Raw genomic sequence first — 27325 nt, 5'->3', positions numbered from 1 at the left:
TTTTGTACAAGGGACACCATTTTACTACGCCGTTGTATTTAATGGGACTTGAGCATCCATGGATTTTGGTATCAATGGGGGCGGGGGGGGGGCCTCCTGGAACCAAAGCTCAGCAAATACCAGTAACAGTTATAGGCTTGAAGGTCAGAGTAAACAAGTGAAATCTTCAAGCCTATTTAAGGCCTGAGTCAAGAGACAAAAATCTTTCCTTGTGGAATTGGTGAAATGCTTTTTTAAAGACAAGGTTTTACATGCTCAAAACGCCAACTGCGTATTATGATCTGTATGCAAGACAGTCTACAGAATCAGAGCAGGGCAGATACAAGGGCCGAGTTTTTAAATTATTATTATTTTATTAATTTATATCCAGCCTTTCTTTTCCCTCTCCCAATACTGGGACTTAAAAGTCAACTTACAGAATATTAAAACCAGAACAAATGAAAACATACAGAAACATCAGTAAAAAATATAGAGAAGTTATTTTTTTAAAAAATACGACTGTTTTCTGCAATTTTCTGTACAGACTGCCAAAAAATTAAAAACGCAAAACCAGAAGTCAGATTTCTTTGTAAAAGTGTTTTATAAAAAATAAAATAATAAAATGTTAAGCTGTGCACAGATAAAGGGGGCCTGCAATCTCTGTAAAAAGGTGATTCACCTTTCCTTTAATAGCATGTTTTCTATGGCAATTTACCCTTGGGTTGCTGGGATCTTTAAGAAGGTGGACCAGGAAATCTGGAAGGGTCAACGGCCAAAGAACAGTCACAGCCACCCTTCAGCTATTGCTGGACTGGGAAGTAATTCCTGCATCTACATTAAACATATACCCCGTTCAAATGGGAAACCTATTTCTGCACCCAGTGGGTGCAACCATCTTCATGAGAAAAGCTCGCCAAGAAGGCCCTTCGTCACTTGTAATAAGATTACACAGTTCTGTATTTTCCATGCTAACAAGTTGTGTTGCTAGCTTAGTCCTTACAACCGATAACTGTTTTTGTCCAAATGATAAATTTTCCTTTATTTCAAAACTCAGGGTCCCCGTTTTCATTTCCCCCTATTTCTCAACCGGCAAAACCCAAGACGCATATGCTAACGTAGTACAGGATGCAGCAGTCGACAGCCCTCTCTGTAGTATAAGGCATACTCACAATTTTGCTCGTACAAAATTAAGGCTTTTATTTTTTAAAAAATCATAAATATGCCAAATAGTACAATCCTAATATGCTAAGTTATGTGTGAAGCATTTTATGTTGCTAAAGTTTGGGTTTGAAATGAAAAATAAGTATTGCATATAAATCGTCCACTCAATTTGCCTTTTTCTCCTAGAAAAAGAAACTTTTTTTTAACTCCATGGCTTCCAAATTTCCAGAAATTTTGCATCTCTGCGGAAGGCTACTCTGAAATGGAGAATCTAGATCAGCCTCCTCCAACTCAGTGCTCCCCAGATGTGTTGGACTACAACTCCCATCACTCCTAAACAGCATTGCTAACCCAGTGTAGGATTTTCTTTAATTAAAAAAATTGTATTCTTAAACTTTCTCAGTACTTTTGTCTGGGCATTTCTAGCAGAAGATGCTAGAACAGAAAATACCAGAAATGTAGAAAGCTAAAAGAGAAAGTCTTTTTTTAAAAAAAACAACAACACAATATTGCAGTAGATATTACTGTGGCCAATAATGGCTGACCTGAAAATGAAAAGAGAATGTCTTGTTTCAATTGTGTGACTCAAAACAGTTCTTTTAACTTTGATTTCCCCCCCCAGTTGCAAAATAATAGTTGTGGGCAGTGCTGGTAAAGAATACTGGAAATTGTACAGTGAACTATTTAAAAAAAAATAATCCCGATCTAATCTGATTTTTGTAAACAGCAGTAGCAATTCAGAGACACAGCTGTGTTCGTCTGGAATATCAGAATGCAAAGGGGCCGTGTAGAATCTTTGAGACTAATTGTGCATAGACTTGGAGCTAGTCTACACAATTAAAATACTTCTCATTCCCATCAAACAGAATGTGATCGGGCCACATGTAATTCGCAGGAGTTTGTGCTTTTTAAGGACGCAGGGGTCAAAAACTCCTTAAATGCTACAGAAAAAGGCGTTGTGGTTTTTATTGGTGTATCTATGGAGTCATAGATTTGGAAGAGACCCCAAGGGCCATTCAGTCCCATGCCCTGCCATGCAGGAACACAAAATCAGCAGAAATGTGCATCATTGCACATACAGCTATCCATTAGCTTTGGATTCAGATGGGTGAACATTTACGGCAAGAGGAGGGTAAACAGATGCAAATAGATGCAAATTTGCATGGGAAAATGAAGACAATTAAATGCCCATGCAAATGTGATAATATCTGCAGCAATTCGCATAATACATTTACATGTAGACTAGCCCTTGGCCAGCTTCTTCACAGGAAGTAGACCAAGTCTACAAAGGTTTGTCCTACCAACTTATTTCGCAGTTAGTCTCAAAGGAGCTACAAGACCCTTTTCCATAACATTAAGAATGCATGAGTGAAAGAAGTGGCAGCATGAGCTTTTGCACTTAGAGGTATGGAGTGCACCGGTGCACTGGAAGGTCCTTAATAATCAGACTATATGAATAGTCCAAGCTGCTGCAAAATCCCTTTGTATATTGATACTCCAGGCTTATACAGCTGTGTCACTGAACAGTAAGAATGTAAGAGCAGCGCTAGGTCAAAAGGCAGTATCATCCAGCATTCTTTTTGCAAAGCAGCCAAGTGAGATGCCCTTGGAAAGTACCAGATACGAGTGCCCTCGCTTGTGCTCCCAGCATACTGCCTTGAACATTGCAGGTGGCTTTTAACCACTATGACTAGTGGCTATTGATAGCCTTATCCTCAACACATCTGTTCAATCCTCCTTTTAAAACCGTCCAAGGCAGTGGCCTTCACTCTACCTTGTGGCAGTAGGTTCCACAGCTTAATTTCACACTCTATAAAGATGTACCTCACCTTACTAGTCAAGAGACCTAATGCTGTGTGAATGGAACTAAGACCACTCCCCTTCCTTTGTTTTCTCCAGCCTGTAAATACTTTTATCTATTGTGCTGTCGACCCCGTAGTCTTTTTTTAAAGTCAGGAGTAGGGCAAGGGCCCAAGGATTCTAACCTTTGCTTGAAAAAAATAATTGCTCAAAATTTTTCTTTGCAGGAAGTGACCCACAGTCAAAACTTCAACACAAAGGTATTGAATATAAAGCCCTTCAGGTTCTGCTGGACTGGAAGCACTTCCTCATGGCCTCTGCTAGATCTAAAATGGTCCAGAGAACAAAAAAGAAAAAAGGTGAAAAGTGATAAAGTGCTCCCCGCTACTCCAAAAAATTGCCAAACTTGTTCTAACTGAAAGGGCAAGGAACAGGCAGACCTCCTGATGTTGAACTACAATTCCCATTGCTGATCTTCTGGGAACTGCAGTCTATCAGCATCTAGCATGTTCCACAGGTTTCTTGTTAAGCTAAGGATGCCCACTTGTTGCCACCTTTTTTTTCATAGGAAGTTGTTCTAGCCTTTGGGATGGGCTTGTTTATCCGTGCCTACATTTTCTCTGACTCCACCATCCCTGCTTTTGTTGGAGAGTGGTGAACAGGGATCAGCATCCTTAATGTGACTGTTCTATCTTCCATCAGGTGTGGGAGTTGTGCAGTTTCCACACCTGATGGGGACTGCAGTTTCTCTACATCTGGAGCTCATGAGTCCTGTTCCAAAATCAAGGCATCCCCATTCAGGGCAAAGTACAACACAACCTTCTGAAGTAATCTAACAAAGGAAAGCTCAGATAAGATCAAATGCGGGCATAACGAGCTGGGGATGTTTAGCCTGGAGAAAAGAAGGTTAAGAGGCGATATGATAGCCCTATTTAAATATTTGAAGGGATGTCATATTGAGGAGGGAGCAAACTTGTTTTCTGCTGCTCCAGAGACTAGGACCTGGAACAATGGATGCAAGCTGCAGGAAAAGAGATTCCACCTCAACATTAGGAGGAATTTCCTGACAGTAAGGGCTGTTCGACAGTGGAACACACTTCCTCGGAGTGTAGTGGAGTCTCCCTCCTTGGAGGTCTTCAAATGGAGGCTGGATGGCCATCTGTCGGGGATGCTTTGATCTGGATTTCCGGCATGGCAGGGGGTTGGACTGGATGGCCCTTGCGGTCTCTTCCAACTCTATGATTCTATGATTCTAGTTCCAAGGTGGTTTCATGCACATTCAAGAATGCCTTGCAAATATTTTCCCGCTTACAAGATGAACAATGACACTTTAAGACTTTGAGACTGTGTGAAAGAAGCTGTGGGAAGAGCTTTCGTAGACTCAGTAGACCAAGTCTACAAAAGCTTATGCTGCATCTTCTTTTGCACACTTACATCTCAAAGGCGCTGCAAGATTCCTTTGCATACTGATATTTCAGACTAACACAGTTACGTCTCTGGTTTCTACATTAAGACAGAGGTGTTGAAAGATAAAGCCCTTCATATTCTGCTGGACTGAAATGTCCATCAGTCCTAGCCAGCACAGCCAATGGCAAAAGAGAACTTGATTTGACTGACCCAGCTTGTCTCCTTGCCTTTTTCCCACAGATGGGACCCAAGGTGGCTTATGATAAAATAGCATGAACACTATTAAAACATAAAATGAAGAAAAGCATAAAAATGTAATGCACAATTTGGAAGGAAAAAGACAGACTACACCAGTAAGAGAAAAAGACAGTGGTGGGAGTTGGAATCCAACATCATCTGGGGGGACAAGTATCTCCCCATCCCTGTCTTACAAGTACTTTGGTCTGATCCCACCCCAACCATTAGGAATTTCCCCCTTGTTCTGAGGTTGATTTCTCAGTAAGGGGGGGATCTTTTTCGGAGCTCTTGGAACTTCCCTTCCCAAGGGGCTGGGAAGGAGAAGGTGTGGTACTCTCCCGTACGGGAGTTACAGGCGTCCCATCTCTAGGAACTTCCGAGGAGGCTTGTGGAGTGGCCGCCCGCCCATTTAGCGTGTCTGCAATACGCTCCAACAGAGTTGTTTGCCTCTCCAGAGCAGCGGTGTAGCTCTCCATACAACGCTGGAAGGCTGCGTCTGAGTCGCGCATGGCTGTGGCCATCGTCTGGCTTGAGTCCCTTATGCTTTTGGCAATATGCCTGGCACACCAGACGGCCACTCGGCGGTCATCCACCCGTCTCTGTGACTCCTTGCTGTCGAGGTCGTAGAGAGCATCACGAATTTGCTCCCCGGTTTCCTTGGTGGCTTTGATGAGGTCCTTCGCCAGCTGAGCCCTCTCTATTTTCCTCTTGTTCCTGAATCTGGCAGCCCTTTGTGCACTGGTCAATGGGGCGTCCCCATCTAAGTCTCCAGTCGGCAGGACACGGCTTAACGGGGGTTCATCACCGACATCACCACCTGAGTTTGGATCCTTGCATCCCACAATGTCCAGGAGAATCGAGGCTGCATCGGCATTTTCGAGTGCTTTGCGTTCCTGTTCCTGTATGAGACTTTCAGCTGCAGAGGAATAGAGAAGTGGCAATTAGTATTCTTAAATATCTAAATCAGGGATTGGAAAATTCTAGCTATCAGGAATTCTTCGTCTAGATCACAAGCGTCTTCTTCAAGCATTGTGTAGGGAAGGAATCTCTTCTCGTCATCTCATCACTGCTTGGAAATAAGAGATTTACTGGAATATGGATTAATTTCCAGACATCTGGTCTGTTATTTCTTACTACCCATGTCCCATACTCCCAAGTGAAATGGTAAAGACTCTCCGGTTTTCAAATACAGCCTTCAGCCATTATGTACCTTGGAATAATTATTACAAATGATCTCTTCCAACTGGTCTCTAATAATTATGGGCCCATCAATACATGGATGCAAGAGAAACTGGAAGCATGGAAAAGCCTCCAGCTATTCCTTCTAGACATATTTTTCTTATCAAAATGTTTTTACTCCCAAATTACATCTTTTCTCTTTCAGACACTACCATTAACACACAGCCCTCTCACTTATTTTAAATTCTGGCAAGTATCCATTAATATGTATCCATAAATATGTTTAAACAAATAATCAGAATTCTCAAGTCCCAAAATATTCTAGATTTTTTTTAAAAAAGGAAGAGATAAGACAAAAAGCTTTTTTCAGTACTATGTTGGTAATCCCCACAGTTATCTCTGATCATATGTAAGACAGAGGATTTAAAGGCATTTTTCCTTTTTAAAAGTTTCCTTAAATGCTACTCCTACAAGAAAAGGGATACCACTACCCATACCTAATGTTGGCCCAAAATAGCCTTTTTAAGAAAAGGTAACCAGTGTATACTTGGATTCATCTGCTACAGTGATGGGACTACCAGGAAAATTTCCAAATTGAAATTCAATACTGGGGCTGAAAAACGGTTTCCCATTCCGGTTCAACTTAAACAGTTTAGGGCACAGTTTCTCAACCTTGGGTTCTGCAAGAAGTCACTAGTAGTTGTGCAAAAGACTGTCATTTTCTTTAATTGTAGATATAGAGCAAGAGAACCAGCTTGGTGTAGTGGTTTGAGAGTTGGACTAGAAGCTTGGAGACCAGGATTTGAATCCTAGAGTGGCCATGTAAGCCCACTGGGTGATCTTGGGTGAATCACACTCTCTCAACCTCAGAGGATGGCAATGGCAAACCCCTTCTGAAGAAATTTGCCAAGAAAATCCTATTATAGGTTCACCTTAGAGTCACAATAAGTTTGAAATGACTTGAAGGCACACAACAACAAAGATACAGGGTAATGAATCTCAACCTTAGCCCATCAGGTCTTTCAGACTTCTACACTCAGAGTCCCAAGACCACATGGCCTATGGTCAGCAAGAGGGATCTGCAGAGAACTAATAGTTTACGAGAGTGTGGAGCCAATGCTTGCCAAGCCAAGTCAAGTTATCTGTAAGTATGAGTCTTCAAGTCACCTGTTGATTTCTAGTACCTCCTTGAATTTCACTGGGTTTCCTTAAGGCAAGAATGCTGAGGTGGTGCCTTCCTCAGAAATATAGCAACCAGCATCTGCTATTCCTTAGTGGTCTCCCTTCCAAGTACAAACATGCGTGACCCTTAGCATCTAGGGCTGCATTTGCACTGCAGAATTAATGCATTTCACACTGCGTTAACTGCCGCTTTAACTGCCATAGCTCAATGCTATGGAATTCTGGGATTTGCAGTTTTGAAAGATATTCCGCCTTCTCTGCCAGAAAGCTCCAGAACCACAACAAACTATAAATCCCAGGATTCCATCAGATGGAGCCATGACAGTTAAAGTGATGTCAAACTCCATTATTTCTGCAATGCAGATGTAGCCTAGGATCTGGCAATTCCAGGATATTCAAGCCATCTTACCTGTAGATAATGCCCTGGAGAGCGGACGCTCTTGGTCTCCTTTATCCCTGTCAAGGCTGCTGTCTTCAAGCCCTTGGTATGTGGAGAATCTGTCTTCTAAAGACTGCAGCAAATCCCCGGAGCCATCTTCAGCCCCACCATACAGTTCTTCTGAGAACTCTGAAAGCCCATTGGGGTCAATTCGGATGGCCGCCACCTCTGGAGGGTCACCATCGTCCACTATATTTTTGATGAGTTTGGTGTCAAAATCCATCTCAACGCTGCCAGTCTCAGGGTGTTCCTCCTCCTCCTCTTCCTCCTTCTCTTGCTTGCACTCCACAGAGGCAATGGTGACGCCATTCTCGTCTACCACCCGGACTTCCACAGGCAGGAGGGTGCTTGGGAGTACACTGGAGATCGAGCTGGTTTCCTCTTCCTGCAGTTCCTCCTCCTTGATTTTTGGAGTGAGCAGGCCCAGGTGATTTTGGCCTTTTTGTGCCGTAGTCATGCTCCCGCCGGCTTGCAAGAGAAGATCGTGTGGTGGAGTGGGGGACGCTGTCCCAGCCTGAGCAAGGCCAAACTTACTCTCTGGCAGAAGGCGAGGCTGCTTCTGAGGGGGTGGCTTGCCTTGGGTGGCAGCCAGTGCCGTCCGCAATACCGGCGCGGTGGTTAAAGGAGATCGTGCAGCCTGTCCAGAAGTCCCAAGCGCAAGCGGTGAGGTCTGCCTAGCCAGCGTCAAAGTTGTCTGCCTCTGCCACTGCCCCTTCTCTGGTGGGGGCCTGGGTGTGGAGTCTCTCTTCTCCAGGATCATCGCTAGCTTGTTGTAGTACGGCATGGCACTCAGGTCAACCCCCGAGCCCTTACTCTGAGTGGTAACTTCCTTGTACTTCTTTTTCAGAGCGTTCATCTTCTCCCGGCACTGGCGGGCCGAACGGTTGTACCCCCGTAGGCCCATCTCTGTGGAGAGCCAGTTAAAGACCGCCTCGTTGTGGTACATATTCCGGAGTTCATTTTGTACTTCCGGACTGATCCAGAGGTCGACAAAAAGCCCGATCTCTTCTTTGCTCCAAAATTTTGCCCGTTGCCTTTGGGACTCTTGGGTGTCCTTCGCAGTGGCAGTGGGTGCCTGCGAGATGGGGGACGTGCCTGTCAAAGGAACATTTTTTTAAAAAATTAAAAATATATATTTATTCAGTTCAGGAAAAAAAAGAACAATAACAATCATAAACTAAACAGACAGAACAAAACAGAAACAAAACACTCACAATAAAACCTGCACTAAACAAACATAACATTTAACGTATTAATGCCAAGGGAACATAAAGAAGCCCAAGATGTTTTTGAATAACACCTTGTTTAAAGTACAGTCCTCCCTGCGTTCTCACAGACTTGGGATCTGCATCGCTTCATTATCCGCGGGAGGCGAAAGGAGGGGGTTAAAATGGGGTGCACACCTCCATCCTAACCAATAGGGCTTGAATATGCACGATTTTCCGTTTTTGCAGGGGTCCAAAACAGATCCCAGCAAAACCAGAGAGAGGACTTTAACTATGAAAATGAAGTTTGATTTGGTCTGTGTTGTGACAGGAGCCACAGTGAAGGTTTGTCTCACAAAGCGTAGGACTACGTCTCCCAAAATCCCCTGGTCACTATGGTAAGAGTCTTCCCAAGCTCTGTGGCCTAGGACTTGAGCAGCAAAAGTCTACATGATAATAGATTAACAGCATGGAGGGGTCCTTTAGTGGTTGCCTCCACTTTGGTCATCCATTTGTTTTGGAGTTCAGCTCCCAAAAGCCCCAACCAACTTGGCCAACAGTCAGGGATTAGTCCAAAACATCTGGAGGACCAAAACTAAGGAACCAGTGTCCTAAGAGGCGCCTGCCTGTCCCTTACCCAGCGACATCACATTCTGGTAATTCTCCTGCATGACCTCCTTGTAGAGGGCTCTTTGGGTCCAGTTCAAGAGAGCCCACTCTGCTTCTGTGAAATAGATGACCACATCCTCAAATGTCACAGGGCCCTGGAAGAAGAGGGGACAAAATTTATTTATTTACGTGTGTGTGTGTGTGTGTGTTGTGTGCCGTCAAGTAATTTCCAACTTATGGCAACCCATGGGGCTTCCTTGGCAAGATTTGTTCAGAGGAGGTTTGCCCTTGCCTTCCCAAGGCTGAGAGTGGGTTTCATGGCCAAGCAAGAATCGAACCCTGGTCTCCAAAGTTGTAGTCCAACACTCAAACCACTATGCCACACTGGTTCTCTTTTACACAGTACATAGTGCTAATTATATGATCCATAATTCGTAATATACTTTCTTCACCTCCCTTTCTCTCCTCCCACAAAACAGTCACTCAGAGGGTATACATTCCATTTAAATCAAAAATCATTTTCAGAGATAATGGAAAATATCTTTTTTTAAACTTCTTCATACCCTATTTTTTCTTCTACTTTCTTAAACACAATTTCCCAGTTTCTCATTATTCTTTATGGCTTTGTCCAATATATTTATTCTATATATATATTTAAAAAAGACTTATTCCAATTAGATTTCTTTTTCCATCCAAAAGAAATCACTGCATGGGAAGAGGGGAGAAATGGAAACCAGCACCCTCAGCATCTCACATTTATAGCACTACGATTCCATTGACTGTCATGGCTCCATAGTTTGAATCATGGGATTTGTAAATGGGGGTATTTAGAGTTTTCAACCTGTACCTCACAAAACTACAAACCCCAGGATTCCACAAGTTGGAACCACAGCAGTTAAAGTGGAATCATAGTGCTATATAAATAATCTAGAGTGAAAGGGTCCCTGATTTACCTGATTGGAATCCAAAATATTCCAAACACCAAAACTTTTTTCATAGGTGGCTGAGATAATGATCTCCTTTCTTTCTGATGGTTCAGTGTACACAAAGATTTGTTTCCTGCACAAAAGTATTAAAAATATTGTGCCTAAAATTACCTTCTGGTTCTGTGTACAGTATAAGTTGTATATGAGAAAAAAATGAATTCTGTGTTTTGACTTGGGTCCGATTGGCAAGATATCTCATTATGTATGTATATACAAATAAAGGTATTCCAAAATCCAAAAATAAAATTTAAAAAATCTGAAATCCAAAACACCTCTAGTCCCAAGCTTTTCGGATAAGGAAGACTCAAGCTGTACAAACAGCGAGACTCCACAGAGTGCAATCATGCCAGTTAAAGTGGAATCATAGTGCTATAACTGTGTAGTTTTAAAGGGCCTCAGATTTTCTGGGACTGTGCTGCACACATTTCTGACCTGTAATATTTTGGGGCCAACCTCCCAGGATTTGATGACACATTTTGCCCAATTTAAGCTGATTTACGCCACCTTGAGGCCTTTCTTCACGCACATTTTTTCCATCCCTCTCAGTCGAGTGGGTCCTTCGTATCCTCTGGGGTTTGGTTCCAAGATGCCCATGGATACCAAAATCCATGGATGGACAAGTCCCATGATAGACAATGGCATAGTAAAATGGTGTCCCTTATATAAAATGGCAAAATCAAGGTTTCCCGTTTAGAATTTATGTATTTTTTAAATAAAATTCAAGCCACGGACAGGTGGATCCATGGATACAACATCTGCTTTAGGAAGCAAGCTCCACTTACCAAATTAATCTTCTGTTCGTTTTCCCCATCAACGAACAGGGAGGTCATTCCGCAACCTGTGTAAGTGAACAGAGACAAGGAGGTTGTTGTGAGCAAGGTGTTCAAATCATGTTGCAATCTCTCAACAGAAAAGGGGCAGCCTCTCAATGGAGACATGATGGAGATGACTATGGGGTACTTGGTTGATGGAATAACTTGAGATCAATGTGAAAAAAATTGTCCAATTATACAGTGGACCCTTGGTATTTGCTGGGGTTTGGTTCCAGGATCCACCGTGGATACCAAAATCCATGGATACTCAACTCCCATTAAATACAATGGCATAGTAAAATGTTGTCCCTTATATAAAATGGCAAAATCATTTAAAAAATATTTTCAAGCTGTGGAAGGTTGAATCTGTGGATAAAAAAAAAATCCATTGATACAGAGGGCTGCTTGTAATAAGGGGCTTTTTTCTGAAAAAGCAGCTTCCTCTGTGAATTTTGTACTTCTTATTTATCACTAAACGCTATGAACTGTCACATTTCCATATGCTTAAATAAAAACCAAATGGCAGAATAACTTTAAAATTTCGCACCAAATTCAAAATAGAAATGATAATACAAAAAAAGTCAAAAATATAAAAATATAACAAAATTACAATATTGTTCAAAGTCTGTTCAGATACTGTATATACTTGACTATAAGTTGATCTTATATATAAGTCGAGGGCAAGTTTTGGGACCATAATTATGGATTTTGATATGACCCGTGGATAGTCAAGAGCAAAATGTAGGGGCATTTAATGAAGGATATAAAGGATGAAGCAAAGGAAAACAATGCCAAAGAACTTACAAAATTCCAGGAGGCATAACTGTTGGAACTCACATTAAAAACTGGATCGATGAGAGAATAGAGGGAAGTCAGTGCTTCCAGGACAGATTAAACTCTTGCCTTTCCCCATATATATGTGTGTGTGTGTCAGTTAAAATACAGTACTTACATTGATCCATGGATAAGTCAACTCAGGTGTTTGGGGTCAATTTTTAACCTAAATTTCTAGACTTATACATGAGTATATACAGTAAGTGGCTTCCTCTTATTATGTTAACACCCACTTGGAAAAGCTCTGTCCACCTTCACAGCATCAGCATTTATGGAAAAAATTTCTATATAATGTCTAGGCATTTATAAGGGTACGTTTTGTTGTTTTTAATTAATATATTGACTGAAAACTTGTTTTTTAAAAAAATATATAAATAAAGGTATTTAAAATAAATATTTAGCTTCACACCAGCTCCCTTCACCTCTCCCTAGAAAATGGTTTTTAAAGAACTATAACACACACAAAAAATTCCCACCAAAAAAGGGGAAAAAAATCAATGTAATACGACTTCAGATTCAGTTGTCCCCACAGCTGCCCATCAGAGAAGAATCAATGTAGCACTCCAGTAAAGAATATTATACTGAAGTTGCCCAAACCTGGCATAAAATACTGTCCCTTGAAAGAGGGAATTTGTAGTTTGCTCTTTGCATGCTCAGACATTGACTGGAAATCAGCATGGGACTTGTGTCTTCATAACTGGATTTACATGAGCAGGAAATAGAAATGAGTAGTGTTGCCATGTGCATAGCCTACATTCCCCTAGGTGTTGCCATGACTTTCAAAGCACGGGTGGCCATTGTGCAATTGGAGCCAGTAGAGCGACAAATGTGCTATGCCCCTGATGTGCCAGGGGCACTGATGTGCACTGGAGCACTCCCGATGCACATATATACACTGGCTAGGAAACACCCAACATGCATCCAGGCGCCAGCAAGTGTGTTCTAATGCGCATCATGCACTCCTGATGCGCACTAGAACACTCTCTTGCCACTGCCCAGATGCACAATTTTGTAATTCACTACAATGGACCCTCCACATTCGCTGGGGTTAGGGGCAAAGGACCCCCATGAGAGTGGAAAAACCACTTTTACCTGAGAGAACAACTCTCTAGGAATCTCAGTCCTCTGGGGCAATTCTGTGGTCACAATCCGCCAGACGTTGACCATGAAATTGTGCTGGAGGACCTACAAATGCCTAGAGATGCGAAGTCGAAGGCTTTCATGGCCAGCATCCACAATTTTTAATGGGTTTTTCGAGCTATGTGGCCATGTTCTAGAAGAGTTTCTTCCTGACGTTTTGCCAGCATCTGTGGCTGGCATCTTCAGAGAATGCTTGCCTGGAAAAAGTTGGGTGTGTATGTATACACACACACACATCCTGTGTGAGCCTGGGAATGCAGGAGTGATTTGCATGTGTATTGTTCTGTTGCTGATGGCAGGCCTCAGGCTGGGAGGCTAATGCCCCTTAAACCCTTAAAGTGAACAAAATTTGGCTACCAATCCTGAGGAATAGCAAAATGAGGACTCAGCAAATGGGAAACCACTCAGAGTCAGGGGCTTTCCCAGCAGATAATGATCACCAATTAGCAGACACTAATCCTCTTTTGCATTAGCCTCCCAGCCTGAGGCCGGCCATCAGCACAGAACAATACACAACTCCTTTCCAGGCAAGCATTCTCCGAAGATGCCAGCCACAGATGCTGGCGAAACGTCAGGAAGAAATTCTTCTAGAACATGGCCACATAGCCCGAAAAACCCACAAAAAAAGCCTAGAGAAGTGTTATTTCTAGGAATCTCTAAGACCTCCAGTGTGACATTTGGCAGAAGTTGACAACAGAGTCACACTGGAGGACCTCGAGATTCCTAGACACAACATATTAATCAAATCTGTGAATAATCAAAGCTGTAAAAGTCAAAGCTGCAAATGTGGAGAGCCAACTACACAGTGGGCCCTTGGTATCCACTGGGGTTTCGGTTCCAGTACCCCACATGGGACACCAAAATCCATGGATGCTCAGTTCCCATGAAATAAAATGTCACAGTAAAATGGTGTCCCTTATATGAAATGGCAAAAGTAAGGTTTGCTTTTTGGAATTTAGATTATTTTTGAGTATGTCCAGGCTGTGGATGCTTGAATCCATGATTAAAAATCCATGATTAAGAATCCATGATTTAAAAATCTGTACATACAGAGGACCAGCATGATATAACTCAGTTCTGTTGTGTTTCTGCGACGTGAAGATATATTTGTAACTTTCAGACCCAGGATGTTGAATCTTGACCAAAACTGTTCTGGGAAAATTTCTGATCAGCAGTTAAATGGAGAGAATTTTATAACACTTGCCTTAGCCATCTTCACCCTCTCAGACTATTTCACTCTCTTAAGATGGAAAGGTGAACAGTGGTCCCTCCACATTTGCTGGGGTTCGGGATGAAGGAACCCATGAATGTGGAAAAACTGCAAATAAAAAGAAATACAATTCTTTTTACTTAAGAAAACACCTCTCTAGGAATCCCCAGGTCCTCCAGAGCAAATCTATGGTCAACATCTGCTAGAATTTGACCATAGCATTATGCTGGAGGACTGACAAATACCCAGATTAGTGTTTTCTCTAGGAAACTCTGGGTTCTCAAACACAACTCTGTGGTCAGCTTTTGGCAGAGTCGCGCTGGAGGACCTAGAGATTCCTAGAGAGAACATACACAGATTTTTTATCCATGGATTTACGCATCCACTGTTTGGAAATATTGAAAACATGTATACATTCCAAACAGCAAACCTTGCTTTTGCCATTTTACATACAAGCCACCATTTTGCTGTGCCACTGTATTTAATGGGACTTGGGCATCCACAGATTTTGTTATCCACAGGAGGGTCCTGGAAACAAACCCCAGCGGATACCAAGGGCCTGTCAAGGTAATGCTAGTTGTGACTAAGTTGTGACTGGATGAGAGTGTAGTAAATTGGCAGGTGTAGTCCATGATGCATTAGCAATCAGTCATGTAATTAGCTAATTAGGCCAGGTGATTGTGTTAGCCAATTAGCAAAGTATAACTGCCTTGTAAGTCTGCTGGGTTGTTGGGAGCATTCTGGCTGTATTGCTGTCTATGCTGCTGCAGTGGTAAGGTAACACTGACATGCTGCAGAACTAGGAGCTTTTACGGTGCTTCAATTTTTGCGGTTATGTAGTGTGCCATTTGTACTGTTTTGTTTTTGCTTCAGTTTTAAGACTTCTGCTGAGTAAAGCTATTTTTGTTAAACACCTCCAAAACTCTGCTGCTGTCGTTTTTTGCCTCAATATACACACTTCAACAGGGCCCACTGTATTAATGGAAATGGCAAATAATCAAATCTGCAAAAGTCAAAACCCTGCAAATGCGGGGGGCCAATTATAATTATTTTTTGCTTACTTCAATGTGCGGCAAGCCAGTGCTGCTGTGTTTGGGGACCCTCCTGGTCATTCTGCCCTGGCAACGTCCTGCGCTGTAGCGGGATTTCAAGGAGAAAAGCAGACCACCATGGATGCCACCTGAGATTTTAAATGGATATGTATGAATTCTTCTCACCAAGATGCAGCATTAACAAAGAACAGAGAGGGAAAAGACCACCCCAAACCTCCCTTGTTGTTTTTGTGCCTCAAAGTCGTTTTTGATTTACGGCAAATCTATCATAGGGTTTCCTTGGCGAGTTTCTTCAGAGGGAATTTGCCATTGCCATCCTCTGAGGCTGAGAGAGTGTGACTTGGCCAAGGCCACCTATTAGGTTTCTATGGCTGAGAAGGGATTCGAATCCTGGTCCCCAAGAGTTCCAGACCAATGCTCAAACCACTCTCCTAAAAACCGCACGGCTGAGCATGTTCTGCAGGGCCATAAAAGGCGGAAAGTCCGCTTCTCTGCTTTTGTTCAAAAAGCCTTTCTCCCTCAGTTTGCTAAATCCAGGAAACTGTACTTTTTGGTTGCTACCGATCTTTATTGTTTCATAGAAAACCAACACCATCCGCAGCTTCTCAGAAGTTAGGAAATTTGGATAACCTGGTCTAGATGAATTTTAAATATGTCCAGGTATACCATGGCACAGTGGTTTGAGTGTCGGTCCGCAACTCTGGAGAACAAGATTCTAATCCTGGCTCAGCCGTGTATATCCATTTAGTATGGACTACTACAACCTTGGGCAAGTCACACTCTCTCAGCTTCAGGGGAAGGCAATGGCAAACCCCCCTCTGAATGAATTTGGCTAAGAAAACCCCATGACAGGCTCGTTTTAGGGTCACAATAAGTCAGAAAGAATTTGAAAGCACACAATAACAATACATTCACATACACATTAAGTTGCTGACTGCCAGGTGTTCCTGGATTGCAACTCCCAACATCCTGCACCACCAGCTGCAGCTGATGGGAGTTGGAGTCTAATGGTATCTGGAGGCACACAACAACAACAACAACAACACCATGAGGAAGAGAGAGGTGGGATGGGAAGTGGGAAGAAAGATCCCCAACTCCAAGGTGGGGAAGATTACAACTCTCATTATTCACCACACTGCGGTGGAACATGGGGGCTGGAGTCTTCCCAACATAGAGAGAGAGTTGGGAAGGGACATATACTTCCAACTCACGGGAGAGGGGGTGGAAAGATGTGTGTGAGAGAGAAAGATGGACTGAAACTCCCATCATCCCCCACATTGCAGGGAGGGCAGGAGCAATGGGATGTGTAGTCCAGAGGGAATGAGAGAGGTGGGAAGACACACGCGACAGAAAGACAGAGTGTGTGTCTCCAGACTCCAAGGGTGACAGACTACAACTCCCATCATCCCCTCACTCACATCGCAGGTGGAGGATGGGGGCTATAGTCTGGGGGAGGAATTGGCCACCCCAAAGAGAGAGAGAGAGAGATGGAAAGTGTAGCAGAGACAGAGAGACTCCCAACTCCAAGGGGCAATGACTACAACTTCCATCAACCTACACACATTGCAGGGGACTATGGGAGCTGCAGTCAAGGGATAGGGAAAGAGAGAGAGAGAGAGATGGGAAGGGACATATAGACTCCCATCTCTTTAGGTTGAGGGGGTGGGAGAAAAAAATTAGGGTGGACTACAACTCCCATCATCCACCCCTAAAGAGGTGGGGAAAGGAAATATACTCCCAACTTTAGGGGTTGGAGAGAGAAAGCGAGAGAGAATGGGGGGACTACAACTCCCCTCACCCCCGGGTGGACGATGGGTTCTGTAGTCCTCAGGATGACTATGAAAAGGGACAAAAGGAAAGCTCACTCACTCCAGAGGATCCTGGGAGGGCAAGTAATCGGGGGAAGGGAGGGTCGGTGGTGGTGGCTGCTCAGCAGGGCTCCCTCTCGCGGCTGGAAGGAGGGAAGGAAGGAAGGAAGGAGGGCCCTCCCAGCGGGGGTTCCTTCCTGGCCCCGTTCACCGGGCGCCAAGGCCTCCCTCTCTCTGCCTCGCCGCCTAGTCCCCCTCCTCCTCCGTCTCCCTCTTCCTTCCTGCCTTCCTGCTCCTCCTCGGACGCGCGTCTTGGCCAATCAGAGGCGGAGCCGCCCCTCCCGTTCCACGCCGGGGATTCTCTGTCTTCTGATTGGCTCCGGCGCACAGGGAGGGGAGCGGGGAGGCTGCCCCCTCTGCATCTCCTCCTCTTCATGCTGCTTCTGGGGGCTTTGTTTTTTAAAGAGCCAAGGATGGTTTAAGGACTGCTAAGGAGGTTCTCTCGCATTTTAACAAAGGCACCCTTTATCATATTATAATAATCTATTATATATATATGTATATGTGTGTGTATACTTATAAGGTATGTGTGTATAGTGTAGTGTATGTATGTGTATATAGTGTGCGTGCGTGCGTGTGTGCATATATATATATATATATATATATAGTGTGTGTGTATAGTGTTGTGTGTGTAATATATGTATATATAGTTATGTATGTGTGTGTAGTGTATGTGTGCATATATAGTGTATGTGTATATATATATATATAGTTATGTGTGCATATATATTTGTGCTGTGTGTGTGTATGTATAGTGTATGTGTATGTATATACTGTGTGTATATTTATAGTGTGTGTATGTGTATATATATATATATATATATAGTGTATGTGAGTGTGTGTATATATAGTTTTGTGTCTGTGTATGTGTGTGCATATATATCTATAAATATAGTGAATGCGTGTGTATAGTGTATGTGTGTGTGTATATATATATATATATATATATATAGTGTGTGTGTGTGTGTATACACATAGAGACACACGCACATACTTTCCAACCCTCAAATAAGGGGAAACCCCTTATAATAATGTAATACACTATGCACACACACACTGCCACAGATGCTGGCGAAACATCAGGAATAAACTCTTCTAGAACATGGCCACATAGCCCAAAAAACCCTAAAAAAACCTATGGATGTTGGCCATGAAAGCCTTCGACGTCACTATGTTTGACTATTTGTCAGGACAACTAAGTGTCATCTCCAGAATCAGAGGCATGATGTCTCTGCATGTTGGTTGCTGTGGAGTGTGAGAGAAGGGCCTAGTAGTTGCACTCATCCCTTGCCGGTGGCTTCCCATAAGGACGCTGCTTAGCTCTTGGGCTGCATCTGCACTGCGGAGTGGGTGGCTGAGAGAGGGACACCTACACTTTCTGATGGTTCAGTGTCCACAAACTTTGTTTCGTGTGCACAGTTATTAAAAACAATTACCTATGTGTACTGTACCCTCAGGTCCTCTGGGGGACATTTACTCCATTCAGCCAGGACTAGGTTGGCCACTGTCAGCAAAAGGGCTTTTTCATCAGACACCCTTAGGTTATTGAATGACCTGCCTGAGGAGACCTGACAGCTAAACACACTGTCCGAATTCAAAACAGCATTGAAGAACAGTCTCTTCCGGCATTCTTATTCAGATGATTTTTAAACTGTGACATGATCAATGTTAAATGTGGATTGTTTTAAAATGTGTGGGTTTTGTTTATCCTTTTAAACTGTTGTATGTTTTAATTAATGTATTTTAATTGATGTTGTTCATTGTGAAGTCAAAGGCTTTCATGGCCGGCATCCATAGTTTTTTGTGGGTTTTTTGGGCTATGTGGCCATGTTCTGGAAGAGTTTATTCCTGATGTTTCGCCGACATCTGTGGCTGGCATCTTCAGAGATTTTCTAGGTCAGCATTCTCTGAAGATGTCAACCACAGATGCTTGAGAAATGTCAGGAATAAACTCTTCTAGAACATGGTCACATAGCCCAAAAAACCCACAAAAAACAAACTTGTTCATTGTTGATTTGTTGTGGTTCCCTGGCTTGATCCTTGGGGAGAGACAGGTATGAAATGACGATGATGAGGATGATAATGAGTATAGGGGATATGCCCATAAATGAATTTAATGTTTAAACTTGAGTCCCTTCTCCAATATATCTCATTATGTATATGTAAATATTCTAAAATCTGCCAAAATCCCAAACACTTCTGTTCCCAAGCATTTCAAATTAAGGGAGGATCAACCTGTATTAAGAAAACTCTACTTGTTTATTCTCTTTTTACAACTGCATCTGGTTGTTTTAGGTGTTTATCACACGGAGGTTTTTGCAGCTCAGATCAGGGGTGACTCCTGGTTCAGCTATGCGAATTCATGTTATAACGTGAATGTTTTATCACACTTGGTCGCCCTTCCATTGCTCTTCCGAATCGAGGGGGAATCGAATCCAGGGCAAGTCATGTGATGTGGATTCAAACAAAGTGGAGTGAGTGCAAATTGTATTACCACACCGGTGGGATTCAACAATTCGAAACGGCACCCTTGCACGTGCTCAGTGGGGTCTGAACGCATCGTGACCTTGTATGTTTCTGGGGTGAAAAGGGGCACAAGTTCTTGTTCCCTGTTTTGCGTAATTGCGTGATTGCGTGAATATTTGCCTCGTGAATATTTCTGTGTCTTCTTCATCCCCCTTTTTATTTTCCTTTCCATTTCAGCAATTTCAACACACACATAAATAGATATACATACATATCTATATATTCACATTCACGCACATACACACATATATATATTCCCCAAAAATGAGTTGTCCTGAAAGTTGCTCTGAAAGTGAAAGGACCACAGAAAGGAAATGGAGGAAAATTGCAGCACCGCATCATGGGAAATTTGCAAACCGGGGGGTTTGCGGGGGTGTACCAGAGCAGAAGCAAAGTTGCATTCCACACCAGACAAATTCGGAGTGAAATCGAAGTGAGCTTGGAAGCAAACTCTGTTAATTCACTTTTTCCCCCGAATTCATCAAAATGAGGAATCTCTTTGGATTCACTGCAGAAGCACCACAGAAGGAGCCCCCAGAGAAATGAATCGCGTGTGATAACATCACGTTATCGTGTGAATTTGCATCGCTGGACCCACAGTCACGTTGGATCTGAACTGCAAAAAGCTGCAAAAACCTCCATGTGATAAACACCATAGTGAACCCACTGGACAGAACATCTACAGGTCCATATATGGATCATCTTGGGCCCAGGGTACTTGGAGGACCGCCTCTCCCCATATAATCCGCCCCGCACACTCAGGTCAGTCGGGAAGAATTTGCTGAGGATCCCGACAACGAGATATGTGTCAGCCTCGCAAAGGGCCTTTTCCATCTCGGCCCCTAGGGCCTGGAACACCCTTCCCAACGAGCTCCGCTCCACCACCTCCCTGGATCTCTTTAAAAAGAGACTCAAGACCTTCTTGTTTCGGCAAGCCTTCCCCAATGTCCTTTGAGATCATGTGACTCCCCCCATATGTATTGTATTATTGACCGTATTCAGCTGGCTTGGTTTTGATGTGATGGCTTTAATTTGTATAATTGGGATGTTTTTATTGAAAGTTTTATTTATGTATTGCAATTTTTATTCTGTATTTTGTTATTGCAATTTTTACTTGTACACCGCTTTGATCATCGCGGAAAAGCGGTTTAAAAATAAAAATTATTATTATTATTATTATTATTATTATTATTATTATTATTATTATCTTGAAGCCCAAGTAATCCCAGGAGGGATCTTAAGGGGAAAGGGGGCAAAGCGAGTGAGAGAAGCCCAAGGGTTTGGAGAGTGGAGCCAACCTGGAGAGAGGATCCATCACACTGTTTTGTCATACAGTGGCCCCTCCACATTAACTGGGGTTAGGGGTGAAGGACCCCTGTGAATGTGGGAAAACCATAAATAAAAAAAAACCAATTCTTTTTACCTGAAAGAACACCTCTCCAGGAATCTTCAAGTCATCCAGTGTAACTCCATGGCCAACATCAGTCAGAAGTTGATAACTGAATCATGTTGGAGGACCTATAAATGCCTAGAGAAGTGTTATCTCTCAGAACTTCTTGGTTCTCCAGCACAACTCTATATCGTCAAATTCTGGCAGAGTTGCACTGGAGGACCTAGATATTCCTAGAACGAACATGTTAATAAGGGAAGTATGGAATCATATGGAAATTAAAATTAATCTCTGTGTCCAAGTGTCTGCTAGTTTGCCACCACTGCAGCAAGGTTGTTGCAGAACAGCACAGCATGTTCAGGTCTGCATAGCAGCACAAAGAACGACTACGAGACGAAGGAAGCAAAACTTTTATTGAGTAAAACAGCAGTTTCAAATACTGCAAATACATGGTAAGGCATCATTGCTAGTGCAAATAGACAAAAAGGGGTTAAAACATATGGGTTAGAAACACAACCACAGCAGGCTTAGTTGCAGTCTTTTCTGAGGGCAATTCTGGAAGAAGGCTCTTTTTAACTTTGTGTGCTTTGACCACAAAGTCTCAAATGAAAATGAACAGAAGGAGAAAAGAGTAAATGTTCGGAGTAATCTCTAGTTTCTTCAAAGAGCTGGAGTTTCTGGTCCTTCAACATGAGGGAAGGCCAAAGAAACTCTGGTCCAGTTCTCTGTCTCAGACGCGGCAGCCGCTCTCAGCAAAAGAGGTGATGAAGCTCTGGAGCTGGGCACAAGTATTGCGATTCCTGGTGGCCCCACAGACTTTGGAGAGAGGTAGTTCTTCCACCCAGGAGTCCTTATCCAGCAGGTACTGGGGACTGCAGAGAGGGAGCGAGTTAGAGTACAATGGGCCCTCCACATTTACTGGGGTTAGAGACACAAGGCCCCCGTGAATGTGGAAAACCCCAAATAAAGAAACACTAGGGGGGTAATTCCCACTTGGGGTATAATCTGCATTCTGATCCGGCTCCGCTCTGCTTTCTAAATGATTCTCAAAAGGTCCTTCGTTCTCACTATGAAAAGGGACCTTTTGTGGAATCGCTTTTTTTGTTGGGAATGCTTGTTGTTCCCATTAGATGGAGCCAGGGAAGGCGGCAGCCCTTCTTCTGGTCATCCATACCCCAGGAACCGCTTTGGAAGACTGCAGCCCCAACCAGACCCTCTCTTCCTTTCTCTCTTTCTTCCCTCCCCTCCCCTCCCCTCCCCTGGAGGACCTAGAGATTCCAAGGGATAACTTATTAATTACATCTGTGAATGCTCAAATCAGAAACAGTCAAAGCCACAAATGTGGAAGGCTGGCTGTGCAAAAGAATTAAGGAGGAACAACTTTCAGTAGCAACACTACACCTGGTGTCACCCCAGTGTGGTAACTCATGCTGTCACCCCCAGGATGCCTGGCACACCTTGCAGCCGCTCCCCTCCACCAGCCAGACTGTGTCTTCCTTGGTAGTGATAGGGTGCTATGGCTTCCTGGCAGACCTTTGGGATCTGGCAGGACTGTTGAACAAGTGGGAAAGGCAGTTGCTTCCCTTTCCTTCCTGGCCAGCAGCCCAGCTAGATCCGGAAGGAAGCCTCTTCCCAACAGCAGCCACTAGTGAGAGTGGGCTACTGCTACCACGCAGCAGCCATTTTTAGCCAGCAATCCACCAGATCTCGAAGGAGGTGCTGGTTGGTGGCAGTATCCCAGCTCTACAGGTGACTGAAGCTGATGAATGGCAGAGGTGCCCTGGCTTGCAGAGGGGAGTGACCAGCACGGTCTTGGGATGGATGGGAATGACCGCCTTTCCGGATGTTCACCACCTTCTGAGGTGTTGCCTGGCGTCACTCAGTGCAATCCGCACTCCCCGTCCTTAGTGATGCCCAAACAACTTTAACGGAGTTAGTGATGCCCCTGACAACTTCAACTAAGTTATGACAACTGGCCAGCATCCCATAACAAGGCCTAAGTTAAATGGACACTTTTGTATACATTGTGTACATTATGTATACGTTGTATACATAAATATACACATATGTATACTTACATCATCACAGGTTCCCCTCTCTGCAATGACCAAAGCCCTCTACAACTTACCATTGATCTGCTCCCCCCCCCCCAAAAAAAAAATTCTGTGTTCTCATAGCGAGACACAGGACGATTATATCACCCACTGAGACCTCCATAGAACCTCAACCAATTATGCAATCAGTCTGTGTCTGGCTATAGGGACATAGCTCCTTGTCCCTTTCCACCAGCCACTGAATGACAATAAAGAACTGCAGATGCTATACTTAAGTCTTTGATTCTAGGGGATGCTGTTAAGAGGAGAGACCACCTGCAGCACATATAAGCTATACTCCACCATATGAGACCTCAGCTAATGCAGGGAGCAGAGGGTTCACAAAAAGAGTTGTGATGGAAGAGAAGAAAGGATGCCTGACCTAACCTGCTCCCGCTCTCTGTTCCTTAATGCCTTTCCCAGGCATTGCCCTCTTTTCTCCCCCCCCCCCCCAGGTCAGGCCTACACTTGGGCTGCATCTGCACTGCAGAATTAATGTAGTTTGGCACCGCTTTAACTGCCATGGCTCCACCCTATGGGATTCTAGGATTTGTACGTTGTGGCACCAGAGCTCTCTGACAGAGAAGGCTAAATATCTCACAAAACTACAAATCCCAGAATTACATAGCATGGAGCCATGACAGTTAAAGAGGTGACAAAGTGCATTCAGGGACGTAGAAAAATGAATGGTGTGTGCTGCTGTGCTGCCACACCCAAGCCCCATTATAATGGTGGCACTTAGTCTGGACCCCCCCCCCCCTTCCTAAAATCCTGGCTACGTCCCTGGTGCATTATTTCTGCAGTACAGATGCAGCCTTGGTTTTGCAGTGAGAAAAAGTGCTAGGGATTTTCAAGGGTTACACACCTGTGTCCTCCTGACTATTACTTCTCTCTAGCAACTGGTCTGCACACTCCAGCCCTCCTTTCAATGGAGCTCCGTCCCTGACCCTCCATACACACACTCACACACGAGGACACCCCACATCTCCTTGGTTTGAGAGCCTTCCAACCCATCTGAAGAGCGACTGGTTAGGGAGCCCCCCCCCCATCTTCAAAAACCCCTGACAACCCTGGTGAATGGCTTCCTGAAGTGCTCATAGGCCATGGACGGTGGCGGGGCTCATGCCCCCTTCATAGCTGTGTAGAAGAGGGAATTTTGGAAAGTATAATGTGTCACACAAGGCAGAGAAAAGATGAACTTGCTGAAATTCCATCCATCCATGCATCTTTTCCTTCCTTCCTTCCTTCCTTCCTTCCTTCCTTCCTTCCTTCCATATCACACTACACTGTTATAGCGCTATTATTCCACTTTAATTCCTATGGCTGCCTCCCATGGAATTCTGGGATTTGCAGTTCAGTAAGGCCCAAGAGCTCTTTGGCTAAGAATTTTCAATGCCCCTCCCTAAACTGCAAATCCCAGGATTCCATGTTAGGGGGCCACAGCAGTTAAAGTGCACTAATAGCACTATAACAGTGTAGTGTGATATTGACCTTTTTTTCATTACTGAATTTATACCCCACCTTTCTCCCAAAAGTAAGTTTTCAGTAATTTTTTTTTTTTAACAAAAGATCAGGTTAAAGTGTTACTTTACAAAAGTAAAAATATGTACATACATACTACTGTTATTTGTTTAAAAACAGTTGAAAACACATTTAAAACATGATTGCTAATTAAAAAAAGAAGAAATATAGCACAGCACTTCACACACACACACACACCATGGTTACGTACTTTAAATCTCAAAGACCTGCCAGAATAAAAAGGTTTTCAACTTCTGGTGGAAAAAGAATGAAGAGGGGGCCAATGAGAACTTTTGTGTGTTATGTTTAGCTATTAAGGGCTACAAGAGCACTGTCTGTCCTTGTTGGTAGTTGTTCACTTTTCATTCCACCACCGCCACCCCTTCACTAGGCACAACTGCCTTGTCCCCTGTCACCAAAAGATCAGTCAACTCTGAATCCCACAGTCCCCAGAGCCTGTCCCTCTACTCTGGCCACTACGCTTCTGATTCTCCCTCCTTGCCCTTATTGACCTACCGGCCTTCAGAGTCACGGGTTTCTCCGTCACGGCCCATGAGGAGGTACTCACTGCCCGTGGCCAAGCGTGTCCGACATGCTGCACGCACCACGAAGCGGCGTTTCTCGTTGATGGAGATCCCAGTGTCTGCAGCTAGAGCAAGAGAGAGAAGGACAGAATCAGGAGCAGAAAGTCCTGAGGGTCTTGGAAGCCTCTAAGGAGGCAGCGGTGGCTGAAGCCAAGCAAACCCTGATAGTCTCTGGATGGCAGAATTCATAGCTGTGTTTGTCTGGGATAGCTGTATGCAAAGGGATCGACTTGTAGCATCTTTGAGACTGAGTAGAAGATTATAGTTTTTTGTGGGGTTTTCGGGTTATGTGGCCATGTTCTAGAAGAATTTATTCCTGACGTTTTGACAGCATCTACGACTGGCATCTTAGCCACAGGTGCTGGTGAAATGTCAGGAATAAAATCTTCTAGAATATGGCCACATAGTCCAAAAAAACCCATAAAAATTATGGATGCTGGCCATGAAAGCCTTTGACTTTATGTGAGCGGAAGATGTTGTAGTATAAGATTTTTGAACTTGGACTACTGCATCTGAGGAGGTGGACTGTGGGTGCATCTACGCTGCAGAATTAATGCAATTTGACACTGCATTAACTGCCATGGCTCAATGCTATGGAATTCTGGGATTTGTAGTTTTGTGTGACATTTAGCCTTCTCTCAGAGAGCTCTGGTGCCACAACACATTACAAATCCCAGGATTCCATAGGATTGAGCCATGACAGTTAAAGTGATGTCAAACTGCATTAATTCTGCAGTGTGGCAGAAGTCCTAGTTTACAAAAGCTTATTCTACAATGTCATTTACTCAGCTAGTCTCAAATATGCTACAAAATCTCTTTGCATGCTAATTTCTGGATGGTCTTTCTTCTTTCTTGTGTCTGCTTAGGAGGATCTGCTTAGAGCTTTGAAAAGGGGCAGTTCACACTTATACAAGTACAGCCTTTTGATAGGACTTTAATGGTAAATGGCTGCATTCGACAAGATCCTAGGATTTGTAGTTTAGTGGGGCACTAGGGCTTTCTGGCAAAGAATTCTAAGTACTTCATGAAACTACAAGTCCTGGGATTCTATAGGATGGAGTCATGGGAGTTAAAGTGCGGTCAAAGGCCCATAACTGTGTAATGTAAAAGAGATCCTGGGACTCTGCGCTGGATCCTCGTCAACACTGCCTTTGAGCTTTTATCAATTTAAAATTTGATGGCAGCCTTTACTCCAGAGTTACCTGTTTAAAGGCCACATGGTAGCAGCGGAGAGAGGTGAAGCACACCGTGAACAGAGACATGCCTTCTTCTCTTTCCTTTTTTTTTTACGTTCTATTTTCTCTCCCCACTGAGTGCATCTACACTTTAAGTGGTGTAGCTCCATCCTATGGAATCCTGGGATTTTTAGTTTTACAAGGTCTTTAGCCTTCTCTGCAAAGAATGATGGTAGTTCACCAAACTTCAAATCCCCAGATTTTGTAGCATTGAGCCAGGGCAGTTAAAGCAGTGTCAAATTGCATTATTTCTACCATGTAGATGCACCTTCCCTCTCTCTATCTCTCTCTGCCAGTCCCTATTCTCTCTCTCACCCTTCCTCCCTGCTCAGTGGACTGCCAAGGGAAGGCATCCGTCTTTTATTTCCTTTTTTCCTCCTTTTTTTCCCTTTTTGCCAGAGAACTGAACTTATCACTGGCTTTTGAGATTATTTTGACATTATTAGGCCAAGGACCACATTAGTATACAAGTCATGCCACCCGAATTTATGAGTTGGTAGTATGTGTGTGTGGAACAAGTTGAATGTGATTTTTTGTATAATTTGTTTCTCAGTAGTTGGGGAAATAAGTGGTGACCTTGCAGTTCTCGTTGTCTTATTTCTTTTTTAAGGATGCAGAATTTAGTGTTGGCTTCATAGAATCATAGCAGTTTATCACACTGGGGCTAATTTCGGTGTTAAAGAAATATTAAAGCGCATTTAAAGCATCCCCCAAATAAAGCTAAAACGGCAAGTAATTGCATGAATAATTATCACACACAATCTTGCTAATAAAGTGATATAGAAAATGCATTGTCACTGAAATTCCAAAATTAAAAAGATCTGCGTTAATGCTTCTTTGTGACCACTATAATGGCATGTTTTGTGTGACATCATG

General features: G+C 43.5%; 2 protein-coding genes across 4 annotated transcripts in view; both read right to left on the bottom strand.

The window, feature by feature from the left end:
- Positions 1 to 1150: 1150 nt before the first annotated feature.
- Positions 1151 to 17289, bottom strand: LOC149320831 (uncharacterized). Of its 3 annotated transcripts, XM_089504463.1 has the most exons (7): positions 17102 to 17289; positions 15242 to 15360; positions 14175 to 14288; positions 10967 to 11022; positions 9227 to 9353; positions 7355 to 8479; positions 1151 to 5500 (listed from the first exon to the last, which is right to left on the bottom strand). In XM_089504463.1, exons 4-7 carry the CDS (start codon positions 11012 to 11014, stop codon positions 4809 to 4811), a joined length of 1992 nt encoding a protein of 663 aa, XP_089360589.1. In that variant the 5' UTR covers positions 11015 to 11022; positions 14175 to 14288; positions 15242 to 15360; positions 17102 to 17289; the 3' UTR covers positions 1151 to 4808. The 3 variants fall into 3 exon arrangements, with proteins under 3 accessions (XP_089360589.1, XP_089360598.1, XP_089360606.1); XM_089504472.1 differs by lacking the exon at positions 14175 to 14288; XM_089504480.1 differs by lacking the exons at positions 9227 to 9353; positions 14175 to 14288; positions 17102 to 17289 and having other exon boundaries at positions 15242 to 15261.
- Positions 17290 to 21412: 4123 nt separating this feature from the next.
- Positions 21413 to 27325, bottom strand: part of LOC149320830 (complement C4-B-like) — a 94839-nt gene continuing 88926 nt past the window's right edge. The window contains exons 40-41 of the mRNA XM_089502623.1: positions 25147 to 25279; positions 21413 to 21888 (exon numbers count right to left, since the gene is read on the bottom strand). Of these exons, the coding sequence (XP_089358749.1) occupies positions 21747 to 21888; positions 25147 to 25279 (275 nt within the window). The 3' untranslated portion in view covers positions 21413 to 21746. The remainder of the gene's footprint in view (positions 21889 to 25146; positions 25280 to 27325) is intronic.

The sequence above is a fragment of the Sceloporus occidentalis genome, unplaced genomic scaffold, assembly GCF_023333645.1.
Source record: "Sceloporus occidentalis isolate IW3139 unplaced genomic scaffold, rSceOcc1.0.p SCAF_1, whole genome shotgun sequence".
Lineage (NCBI taxonomy): Eukaryota > Metazoa > Chordata > Lepidosauria > Squamata > Phrynosomatidae > Sceloporus > Sceloporus occidentalis.
Note: the sequence above shows the minus strand (reverse complement) of the source record. Positions and strands in the feature narration are given on the sequence as shown.